General features: G+C 46.6%; 1 protein-coding gene across 1 annotated transcript in view; it reads right to left on the reverse strand.

Moving 5' to 3' along the window:
- Positions 1–12,878, reverse strand: part of LOC139233085 (xenotropic and polytropic retrovirus receptor 1 homolog) — a 133,884-nt gene that overhangs the window by 1,110 nt on the left and 119,896 nt on the right. Inside the window, exons 10-14 of the mRNA XM_070863604.1 lie at positions 12,706–12,874; positions 10,062–10,260; positions 8,933–8,963; positions 5,024–5,161; positions 1,706–1,842 (exon numbers count right to left, since the gene is read on the reverse strand). Of these exons, the coding sequence (XP_070719705.1) occupies positions 1,706–1,842; positions 5,024–5,161; positions 8,933–8,963; positions 10,062–10,260; positions 12,706–12,874 (674 nt within the window). The remainder of the gene's footprint in view (positions 1–1,705; positions 1,843–5,023; positions 5,162–8,932; positions 8,964–10,061; positions 10,261–12,705; positions 12,875–12,878) is intronic.

Raw genomic sequence — 12,878 nt, forward strand, 5'->3', positions numbered from 1 at the left:
CCTGATTTTATAAGAATATAAGAAATAGGAGCAGGAGTAGGCCATACGGCCCCTTGAGCCTGCTCCGCCATTCAATAAGATCATGGCTGATCTGATCATGGACTCAGCTCCACTTCCCCGCCCACTCCCTGTAACCCTTCACTCCCTTATCGCTCAATAAACTGTCTATTTCTGTCTTAAATTTATTCAATGTCCCGGCTTCCACAGCTCTCTGAAGCAGTGAATTCCACAGATTTACAACTCTGAGAAGAAATTCCTCCTCATCCCAGTTTTAAATGGGCGGCCCCTTATTCTAAGATTATGCCCTCTAGTTCTAGTCTCCCCTATCAGTGGAAACATCCTCTCTGCATCCATTTTGTCAAGGCCCCTCATAATCTTATACGTTTCGATAAGATCACCTCTCATTCTTCTGAATTCCAATAAGTAGAGGCCCAACCTACTCAACCTTTCCTCATAAGTCAACCCCCTCATCCCCGAAATCAACCTAGTGAACCTCCTCTGAACTGCCTCTAAAGCAAGCTCCCACAAACAGCAATGTGATAATGACCAGAAAATCCGTTTTTTTAATGTTGATTGAGGGATAAATATTGGCCGGTACACTGGGGATAACTCCCCTGCTCTTCTTCAAAATAGTGCCGTGGGATCTTTTACATCCACCTGAGAGAGCAGACGGGGCCCCGGTTTAGGGAGGGAGTTCCATCTGAAAGACGGCACCTCCGACAGTGCAGCACTCCCTCAGCACTGCACTGGAGTGTCAGCCTGGATTTATGTGCTCAAGTCCCTGGAGTGGGAATTGAATCCACAACCTTCGTAAATATGGAAACCAAAACTGCACGCAGTATTCCAGGTGTGGCCTCACCAATACCCTGTATAACTGTAGCAAGACGTCCCAGCTTTTATACTCTATCCCCTTTGCAATAAAGGCCAAGATACCATTGGCCTTCCTGATCACTTGCTGTACCTGCATACTATTGGGAGACTTTGCGGTCGGTTCGGTCACGAGCTCAGTTTGATGTAGTTCGTAGAGATTCGTTTTTAAATAGACCCTGTTGTGCGCTGTTGAAATGGACTCTGCTACTGTAATGTATGCACAGTGAGTATGCTTACAGGTTTGTAGAGCTGATTAGTTTGGAGTGGCACAGCCAGTCAATTTAGTGTTCACAAGATTCAATAAAACTCCAGCCAGTTGGGTTCGGGGGATCCACAATGAGGCAGGTGGTTGTGAGCCCAGTGGATGAACTGGTAATGTGTAGTGTGTTGTTAAACTCTATTTGGAACTCCTTCACGGCAAACGAGCCAAAGGTAGGCAGAGGAAACGTTTCAAGGACACCCTCAGAACCTCCTTGGTAAAATGCAACATTCCCACCGACACCTGGGAGTCCCTGGCCAAAAACCGCCCGAAGTGGAGGAAGAGCATCCGGGAGGGCGCTGGGCACCTCGAGTCTCGTCACTGAGAGCATGCAGAAAGCAAGCGCAGGCAGCGGAAGGAGCGTGCGGCAAACCAGTCCCACCTGTGACAGAGACTGTAATTCCTGTACTGACTTGTTCAGTCACCTAAGAACTCATCGATGCTGAGGGACTGCCTATGATGATGAGTTGCTAATAAACCAACTTGTTCTTAATAGCAATGTGTTTCTAAGAATTCTTAAGCAAAGAACCCACGAAGCATTACACTGTTAGTGCATTGAGTTGCAGTACCGCTTACCTGAAGACCTCTAGTGGAGCCAAGGTAGTTGAGATAATTTCCGCCACATCAGATTTCTTATTCTGAGTGAATAAGAGGTTGAGAGCCCAGGCAATGCGCAGTATCACATCCTGAAGAATGGCACAGTAATAGTAGACCTACAGGGCAGAGGGAATCTAGTTCAGCGCCAATTCTCATTGAGGAAAAGACCAATACCAACACAGGCTCAAATGAGGATAGCTCTTGGGCCCATTTGATCTCATCCTTCCCAAATACCATCCCTATTTTATTACATTACATATTACGTAGTATTTACAGCACAGAACAGGCCATTTGGCCCAACTGGTCCACGCTGTTTATTTATTTACTCATTCACGGGATGTGGGTGTCGCTGGCAAGGCCGGCATTTATTGCCCCTGGAGAAGGTGGTGGTGAGCCGCCTTCTTGAACCGCTGCAGTCCCGTATGGTGAAGGTGCTCACTTTGTCGCAGCGGTTTGTTACAACTGAGTGGCTTGCTAGGCCATTTGAGAGGGCAGTTAAGAGTTAACCACATTGCTGTGGGTCTGGAGTCACATATTAGGCCAGACCAGGTAAGGGCGGCAGATTTCCTTCCCTGAAGGAAATTAATGAACCAGATGGGTTTTTAATAACAATCTGGTAGTTTCATGGTCACCATGATAACAGATTTTTTTTTTTTAAATTCCAGATTTATTTAACTGAAGTTAAATTCCCCAGCTGCCGTGGTGGGATTTGAACTCATGTCTCCGGATCATTAGTCCAGGCCTCTGGATTACTAGCCCAGTAACATAACCACAATGCTACCGTTCCCCTTTTATGTTCCACATGAGCTTACTTCAGCTCAACCTATCAACATATCCTTCTATTCCTTTCTCCCTCATGTACCTATTTAGCTCCCCCTTAAATGCATCTATCATGTTGCATCTATCAACTGTTCCCTGTGGCAGCGAGTTCCATATTCTCACCACTCTCTTGGGAAAGAGACAAGTTGGCATCTCATTACAGCTGTAATATGCACACGAAGGGGCAGGCTGGCAGGACCTTAGATTGGGGGCTTCCATTGGCCTCAAAAACAGCATAAAGTCAGTTTAAATAACTACAATCCACATTTGTCAATTATACTCGTCGACATCTCAGGGGAGTCGAGCCCTGAGTCTTCAGGTGAAGTGGGGTTAGAGGGCAAGGGTAACGCAGATGCAATTCAGTCCCCATTCTAAAATCATACATTCTGTAATGTATGCCCCTGTGAACATGCTCACAGGTTTGTGGAGCTGTTGCATTTTGAATGGCTTAGCCAGTCACGTAATGTTCACAAGACTTAATAAAACCCCAGCCAGTTGGGTCTAGATTATCCATGATGAAGTATGCAGTTGTGAGCTTGGTGGTAATGTGTAGTGAGAGTGTTAAACCTTTGTTATTAAACCAACTAGTTCTTAATAGCAATGTGTTACTATGAATTCTTAAAGAACTCATGAAGCAAATACATTACAAAAACCATTAAATTAAGTCATTGTGAGGAAGAGCATTCTAGACTGTATTAACTTTACCATACAGTGCGTCCTCTCCAGTTTTAAAAGTATATTTCAGGTGTTGCTTGAACTGCCAAAATGATTATCTGTACATTCACGAGAAACTTCTTTACCCGGAGAGTGGTGAGAATGTGGAACTCGCTGCCACAGGGAGTGGTTGAGGCATTTAAGGGGAAGCTGGATAGGTGTTTGTGGGAGAAGGGAATCGAGGGGCTATGTTGATGGGGTGAGATGAAGTAGGGTGGGAGGAGGCTCATTTGGAGCACAAAAGCAAAATACTGCGGATGCTAGAATCTGGAATAAAAACAGAAAATGCTGGCAATCTCAGTGGGTCAGGCAGCATCTGTGGAGAGAGAAACAGAGTTAACATTTCGGGTCGCTGACCCCTCGTCATCTGATGAAGGGTCGTTGACCTGAAACGTTAACTCTCTCTCCACATATGTTGCCTGACCCGCTGAGATTTTCAGCATTTTCTGTAGTTCTTAGTAGCAATATGTTGCTATGAATTCTTAAGCAAAGAACCCATGAAGCATTCCTCCCTTATTTTCTGATACCTTAATATTATTTATAACTAAAATTGGAAAAATTGCAGCAATTTGGGAAGCAGAGAAGTAGAGCTGGTTGGAGTTTGGAGGTTCCTCTGGAGCACAGGTTGAGGAAGTGGGAAATACAAAAGTGTTAAACAGCGAGTGTCTCACCTCCTGACCCCGCAAAGCCTATCCACCATCTACAAGGCACAAGTCAGGAGTGGGATGGAATATCCTCCACTTGCCTGGATGGATGCAGCTCCAACAACACTCAAGAAGCTCCACACCATCCAGAACAAAGCAGCTCGCTTGATCAGCACCCCATCCACCACCTTCAACATTCACTCCCTCCACCACTGGCGCACCGTGGCTTCAGTGTGTACCATCTACAAGATGCACTGCAGCAACTCACCAGGGCTTCTTCGGCAGCACCTCCCAAATCTGTGATCTTTACCACCTAGAAGGACAAGAGCAGCAAGCGCATGGGAACACCACCGCCTCCAAGTTCCCCTCCAAGTCACAAACCTTCCTGACTTGGAAATATATCGGCCGTTCCTTCATCGTCGCTGGGTCAACATCCTGGAGCTCCCTCCCTAACAGCACTGTGGGAGCACCTTCACCACACGGACTGCAGCGGTTCAAGAAGGCGGCTGTAATTCATGCACCTGTGAGTATGCTCTCAGGTTTGTTTTATAGCTGTTGAGTTGTGAGTAGCTTAGCCAATCATGTGATGTTCACAAGACTCAATAAAACCCCAGCCAGTTGGGTTCGGGGGATCCACAACGAGTCAGGTGGTTGAGAGCCCTGGTGGATGAACTGGTAATGTGTAGTGTGATTGCTAAACCTTTTGCTAATAAACCAACTAGTTCTCAATAGCAACGTGAATTCTTAAGCAAAGAACCGGTTATGTTTTCAGTACGACATCACAAACACGCAGACTGTAAGATGGCTGACAACATCAGGAAGCCTGTCAGGTGACCTGACCTGTGCATTCTTGTAAACAGCACTGGCTGCAATGCCACAGTAGCCCACTGGGTGGAGATATATACATATATACATTATATATATATATATATATATATATATATATATATTACAGAACTCGTGAAGCAAATACATTACAGCGGATCACCACCACCTTCTCAAGAGCAATTAGGGATAGGCAATAAATGCTGGCCTTCTGGCGACACCCACATCCCATGGATGAATACATTTTAAAGTAGTTGGTTCCTGTGAATGTATTTTAGGTTAGAGGTGCACTTACTTTATAGTGGTATACCGTCTCTTCCCTCAGAAATTTGTTCTCCTTGGTCTTCTTGTCCAACAGCCCCCAGTCCATCTTCAGGTCCCACCCTATAGTGAAAATGGTGCTAACACAGGCTGTCACAGCCCACAGGTAAAAGTAAACCTTCACACCGATGGTCAGCTGGGGGCGGTCTGGGGGAGAGAAAGCACTTGCGGGTTAGAATTCACCTAGCTTCCCTTCGGCAACACCACCGAGGCAAACACACGAGTCTCACTAACACTGTGGTGATCAAATCTTGTGGGGGGAGGGGTGTTGTGAGCGACCAATGATGCTCTACAGCAAGGCGCGTAACCACGGTGACACGATGAAAGCACGGCGAAATGTTTAGCCCCTCCTCTGTGGTAGAATGACCTCCTCCGCAGGGCAATTTCACAAGTCACGGATTGCCGAGGAGCGAGAAGGATGTTGCAGCTCTTCGCTTAATATTTTTGGTTGTCATGGCAAGTCGGTGACATTCTGCCAATAACATTAAGTTGAGGGGTGTGCTGCTCTGCACTTGGGATGGGCAGGAGCCAGTCAGTGAGCTGGTGACGGTCAGGGTGAGGAATGGACGTGTGTTGGTTACCCTCTCGATGGGAAGCACTGACTCCAGTAATCATCAGCCTAATCTTGGTAAAGACGGATTGTCCATGTTACATTTCATTTTAGCTTCGACGGTCTCAGGATCCAAAAGGCTTTCTAATTTTTTTTAACATGCACATGGTTTCAGATGAAATCATAGTCAGTAAGCAGTCCGGGGAGCGTCGAGAGGGGGGAGTTCGGGAGGCGAGCGGCCTACAAAAGGCCAACTGCAGCACGGAGGCAAAAGGAAGTGGAAAGAAATCGAAAGGTGACGTCACAGCCAAGGGGGTAGGTGATTGGCAAGTAGTTTTTCTTTTTGTTTTCTTTATCAGTAAGTAACATTTAGCATTGTTGTTGCCAATTTAAGTTATCTAGGGGTTAAGTCGTGGCAGGAGAGCTCGGACACATGTTATGCTCCTGCTGTACTATGTGGGAAGTCAGGGACGCTTCCGGTGTCCCTGACGACTACGTGTGCGGGAAGTGTATCCGCCTCCAGCTCCTGACAGACCGCTTTGCGGCCCAGGAGCTGTGGGTGGATAAACTCTGGAGCATCCACGATGCTGAGAATGACATGAGTAGCACGTTTAGCGAGTTGGTCTTAGCGCAGGTAAAGGGTACACAGCCAGATAGTAAATGGGTGACCAACAGGAAGAATAGTGCAAGGAAGGTAGTGCAGGGGTCCCCTGCAGTCATCCCCCTGCTAAACAGACACACCACTTTGGGTACTGTTGAGGGGGATGACTCATCAAGGGAGAACAGCAGCAGCCAAGCTCATGGCACCATGGGTGGCTCTGCTGCACAGGAGGGCAGGAAAAAGAGTGGTAGAGCTATAGTGATAGGGGATTCAATTGTAAGGGGAATAGATGGTGTTTCTGCAGCCGCAACCGAGACTCCAGGATGGTATGTTGCCTCCCTGGTGCAAGGGTTAAGGATGTCTCGGAACGGGTGCAGGTCATTCTGAAAAGGGAGGGTGAACAGCCAGTTGTCGTGGTGCACATAGGTACCAACGATATAAATAAAAAATGGGATTTAGGGAGCTAGGAGCTAAATTAAAAAGTAGGACCTCAAAAGTAGTAATCTCAGGATTGCTACCAGTGCAACGTGCTAGTCAGCGTAGGAATCACAGGATAGCTCAGATGAATACGTGGTGCAAAAGGGAGGGATTCAAATTCCTGGGACATTGGAACCGGTTCTGGGGGGGGTGGGACCAGTACAAACTGAACAGTCTGCACCTGGGCAGGAGCGGAACCAATGTTCAAGGGGGAGTGTTTGCTAGTGCTGTTGGGGAGGAGTTAAACTAACATGGCAGGGGGATGGGAACCTATGCAGGGAGACAGAGGGAAATAAAATGGAGGCAGAAGCAAAAGATAGAAAGGAGAATGGTAAAAGTGGAGGGCAGAGAAACCCAAGGCAAAAAAACAAAAAGGGCCACATTACAGCAAAATTCTAAAGGGGTAAAGTGTGTTAAAAAGACAAGCCTGAAGGCTCTGTGCCTCAATGCGAGAAGTATTCGGAATAAGGTGGACGAATTAACTGCGCAGACAGCAGTTAATGGATATGATGTAATTGGCATCACAGAGATATGGCTCCAGGGTGACCAAGGCTGGGAACTCAACATCCAGGGGTAGTCAACATTTACGAAGGATAGACAGAGAGGAAAATGAGGCGGGGTGGCGTTGCTGGTTAAAGAGGAAATTAATGCAATAGTAAGGAAGGACATTAGCCAGGCTGAGGTGGAATCGGTATGGGTGGAGCTGCGGAATACCAAAGGGCAGAAAACGCTAGTGGGAGTTGTGTACAGACCACCAAACAGTAGTAGTGAGTTTGGGGACAGCATCAAACAAGAAATAAGGGATGGGTGCAATAAAGGTACAGCAGTTACCATGGGCGACATTAATCTACATATTGATTGGGCTAACCAAACTGATAGCAATGCGGTGGAAGAGGATTTCCTGGAATGTATTAGGGATGGTTTTCTAGACCAATATGTTGAGGAACCACCTAGAGAGCTGGCCATCCTAGACTGGGTGATGTGTAATGAGAAGGAACTAATTAGCAATATTGTTGTGCGAGGCCCCTTGAGGAAGAATGACCATAATATGGTAGAATTCTTTATTAAGACGGAGAGTGACACAGTTAATTCGGAAACTAGGATCCTGAACTTAAGGAAAGGTAGCTTCGACGGTATGAGGCGTGAATTGGCTAGAATCGACTGGCAAAGGAAACTTAAAGGGTTGATGGTGGATAAACAAAGGCAAACATTTAAAGATCACATGGATGAACTTCAGCAATTATACATCCCTGTCTCAGTAAAAATAAAACGGGGAAGGTGGCTCAATCCGTGGCTAACAAGGGAAATTAAGGATAGTGTTAGATCCAAGGAAGAGCAATAGAAATTGGCTAGAAAAAGCAGCAAACCTGAGGACTGGGAGAAATTTAGAATTCAACAGAGGAGGACGAGGGGGGAAAATAGAGTACGAGAGGAAGCTTGCAGGGAACATAAAAACTGACTGCAAAAGCTTCTATAAATATGTGAAGAGAAAAAGATTAGTGAAGACAAACATAGGTCCCTTGCAGTTGGATTCAGGTGAACTTATAATGGGGACCAAAGAAATGGCAGACCAACTGAACAAATACTTTGGTTCTGTCTTCATGAGGGAAGACACAAATAACCTTCCGAATGTACTAGGGGTCAGTGGGTTGAGTGAGAAGGAGGAACTGAAGGATATCCTTATTAGGCAAGAAATTGTGTTAGGGAAATTGATGGGATTGAAGGCTGATAAATCCCCGGGGCCTGATAGTCTGCATCCCAGAGTACTTAAGGAAGTGGCCCTAGAAATAGTGGATGCATTGGTGATCATTTTCCAACAGTCTATCGACTCTGGCTCAGTTCCTATGGACTGGAGGGTAGCTAATGTAACACCACTTTTTAAAAAAGGAGGGAGAGAGAAAACAGGTAATTATAGGCTGGTTAGCCTGACATCAGTAGTGGGGAAAATGTTGGAATCAATCATTAAGGATGAAATAGCAGCGTATTTGGAAAGCAGTGACAGGATCGGTCCAAGTCAGCATGGATTTATGAAAGAGAAATCATGCTTGTCGAATCATCTGGAATTTTTTTGAGGATGTAACTAGCAGAGTGAACAACGGAGAACCAGTGGATGTGGTGTATTTGGACTTTCAAAAGGCTTTTGATAAGGTCCCAAACAAGAGATTGGTGTGCAAAATCAAAGCGCATGGTATTAGGGATAATGTACTGACGTGGATAGAGAACTGGTTGGCAGACAGGAACCAGAGAGTTGGGATAAACGGGTCCTTTTCAGAATGCAGGCAGTGACTAATGGAGTGCTGCAGGGCATAGTGCTGGAACCCCAGCTCTTTACAATTTACGATTTAGATGAAGGAATTGAGTGTAATATCGCCAAATTTGTAGATGACACTAAGCTGGGTGGCGGTGTGAGCTGTGAGGAGGATGCTAAGAGGCTGCAGGGTGATTTGGACAGGTTAGGTGAGTGGGCAAATGCATGGCAGATGCAGTATAATGTGGATAAATGTGAGGTTATCCATTTTGGGGGCAAAAACACAAAGGCAGAATATTATCTGAATGGCGGCAGATTGGGGAGGTGCAACGAGACCTGGGTGTCATGGTTCATCAGTTATTGAAAGTTGGCATGCAGGTACAGCAGGTGGTGAAGAAGGCAAATGGTATATTGGCCTTCATAGTTAGGGGATTTGAGTATAGGAGCAGGGAGGTCTTACTGCAGTTGTACAGGGCCTTAGTGAGGCCTCACCTGGAATATTGTGTTCAGTTTTGGTCTCCTAATCTGAGGAAGGATGTTCTTGCTATTGAGGGAGTGCAGCGAAGGTTCACCAGACTGATTCCCGGGATGGCTGGATTGTCATATGAGGAGAGACTGGATCAACTGGGCCTTTATTCACTGGAGTTTAGAAGGATGAGAGGGGATCTCATAGAAACGTATAAGATTCTGACGGGACTGGACAGGTTAGATGCAGGAAGAATGTTCCCGATGTTGGCGAAGTCCAGAACCAGGGGACACAGTCTAAGGATAAGGGGTAGGCTATTTAGGACTGAGATGAGGAGAAACTTCTTCACTCAGAGTTGTTAATCTGTGGAATTCCCTGCCGCAGAGAGTTGTTGATGACAGTTCATTGGATATATTCAAGAGGGAGTTAGATATGGCCCTTACGGCTAAAGGGATCAACGGGTATGGAGAGAAAGCAGGAAAGGGGTACTGAGGGAATGATCAGCCATGATCTTAATGAATGGCATTGCAGGCTCGAAGGGCTGAATGGCCTACTCCTGCACTCCCCCGGATACAGAGAGCCTCCCCCCCCACCCTTCCTGGATACAGAGAGCCCCTCCCCCGCCCCTGCTAACCAGATTGCTCTGGGAAAGTAGACAAGTGATTTATACTTGCCTTTTTCAGTTGAGTACAGAGCTGCAAAGGTGACCATGATGAAAACCGTGGAGTATTTTCCTGCGTTTGCTAAATGCGGGAACGCATCCCGGCTGTCTCTGTATCGGCGGAGACACTGAGCGAATCGGAACCAGGGCGGGATAAACTGGATGAAACAGGTCACTCCATAGGAGTAATCGTTACTTACAAATTTATCTGTGGCAGACAAAAGGCGTAATGTTAGAATAAAGGGAATTAGATGTCACGTAGAGGATGCTCAATAAAAATTCTAATACACAATGCATGCTGTGAGTGGGGAAGGGCTGGAAACCTCAAAGTAATGAGCTGGAGTTAGTGAAGCTGTCTTTACCAGTGGCTTCAGCACACACACACAACTTGCATCATAGAATTGTACGTTTCTGAACTTGTCTCTCCTCCTGTCCTGAAGATGCTTGAACCTTTCGGGGTTGTGGGCCACAGGAGCTGGCTCGGAGACAATTCTTTAGACGTATATAGAGCAGAGGGCCGGAAAATTCATGGGTCACGAGCGACGTTTGAGATGGGGAAACACTTTCAGCCACGGGACGGTCAATGTGCGATACAAACCCACAGAGAAAAACGTCAATTTAGCGTCAATTGGCTCCTTAATAAAGAGCTGGATCAACAGCCGCTGAGGAGCGAGATTTGTGGTTGCAGAGATATTTAACAATACTACTTGATTTTTCCAAGGATTTAGGAAAAATTGTGGTCGGAGGCTTCCCACAGGCGGACGCATCTGACCCAAATTATTTTTACGAAACTACCTGGTGGTCCCGGAGGAACGAACACTTGTGCTCCGAGGCCTAGATGCGCAGCCCAGCGCAGAACCTCACTTATCCCGGGATCGTATGGGCATCACTGGGATCATGTGGGCCTGGACCACCAATCACAATGTAGTATTCTCATTGATAATAATGGTGAGTTCCGTTTGTACGGAGCTCCCATTACTATCAGTAAGAATACCCCCAAAACTCAAACACAGCACAATAATTTTTTTTAAAACTCACATATTTAAAATTTATTGAAATTGAATTAAATTAAATGTTTTAGGAAAACAATATTTTTTTGAACATGTTTTAAAAATGTTTTAATAGTGTTAAAAATAAACTTACCTCAATGGACAGGGTTTTTAATATAAAAAATTGGTGATAAAATTTAATTTTTCTAACAGTTAAAACTCCTACACTGGTAAAAGCAGGCCTTACGCTTGCTTTTACCAGGCGTAAGAGTTTTAAGGATATTTGCTGGGCAAGAGTTGGGCAAATAGCCCAAATCTCCGCCCGCAAAGGCCCAAAAGACATTTTGAAAGTTCGCAAGTTTCGGTGCATGCGCTTTGCACGCCTAAACCCAGAACATCGTACGCACCCAGAGAGGCCGCAATCTCAGGGCCAGCGTCTCCCAAAGTCTGATATTGGAACAGCACGAGCCAGCCTTTAGCCGGGTCTGAACAATATTTCGGTCCTGGGTTGACAAGCGGCAGGTAATATTTGTGCAACATAACTGCCAGGAAATGACCATCTCCAGCAAGAAACTCCACCCTGGCCTTCCAGAGCCCCACTGTCGCTGAGTCTCCCGCCATCCCGGGGGGTCGTCGTTGACCAGCCCCTTACCCAGACCTGTCATACCAACACCGTGGCCGCAATAGCAGAGCAGCGGCTGAGTACTCCGTAATGAGTGGCTCACCTCCTGACCCCATCTACAGGGCAAAGGTTGGGAGTGCGATGGAGCACTCACTACTCCCCTGGGCGGGTGCAGTCGCAACAACACTCGAGAAGCTCGACACCATCCAGGACTCCGATTGGTCAGCGCTCCTGCCGCCAGACTCAGTATCCAATCCTGGTGCCCCCCCCCCCCCCCACCCCAGTGCCCTGAATCTGCAGTGTGTATAGGATGCACTACAGTAAGTCACCAAGTCTTGTGACTTCGACCTCGAAGGACAGGAGAAGCAAGGTCGTGGGAACATCATCGCCCCTAACATTAACCCTAACCCTTCCAAGTCACACACCATCCCGCGTTCCAGACCCTCAACATCGTCTGGTTGAAGAAATTTCCCCTCAAGGCCTCTCTAAACCTCTTACCAATTACTTTAAATCTATGCCCCTGGTTATTGACCCCTCTGCTAAGGGAAATAGGTCCGTCCTATCCACTCTAGGCCCCTCATAATTTTATACACCTCAATCAGGTCTCCCCTCAGCCTCCTCTGTTCCAAAGAAAACAACCCCAGCCTATCCAATCTTTCCTCATAGCTAAAATTCTCCAGTCCAGGCAACATCCTTGTAAATCTCCTCTGTACCCTCCCCAGTGCAATCACACCTTTCCTGTAATGTGGTGACCAGAACTCCAGCTGTGGCCTAACTAGTGTTTTACACAGTTCAAGCACAACCTCCCTGCTCTTCTATTCTATGCCTCGGCTAATAAAGGCAAGTATTCTGTATGCCTTGTTAACCACCTTATCTACCTGTGCTGCTACCTTCAGGGATCTATGGACCTGCACTCCAAGGGTCCCTTTGTTCCTCTACCATCTCAGTGTACAACCGTTCAGTGTGTATTCTGCCTGCCTGCCTTAACCAGCTTAACTACCTGACTCACTGACTATATTTATTTATTTAAATGGTACCTTACCTGCTGGCGGGCTCAGGAGGCCCTCGTTGTTTTCCCAATTCACCTCGAAGGCGTAGAAGCAGATCAAGGACCAGAGGTCGAGGAACACGGGTCCCATGCTGTTGAGTTGATCAGCCATCCAGAAATCCGCAAAGCCAACCTTGTGGAAAGGAGCTGTCAGCACACGGCACTGT

The sequence above is a fragment of the Pristiophorus japonicus genome, chromosome 20 (genome assembly GCF_044704955.1).
Source record: "Pristiophorus japonicus isolate sPriJap1 chromosome 20, sPriJap1.hap1, whole genome shotgun sequence".
NCBI lineage: Eukaryota > Metazoa > Chordata > Chondrichthyes > Pristiophoridae > Pristiophorus > Pristiophorus japonicus.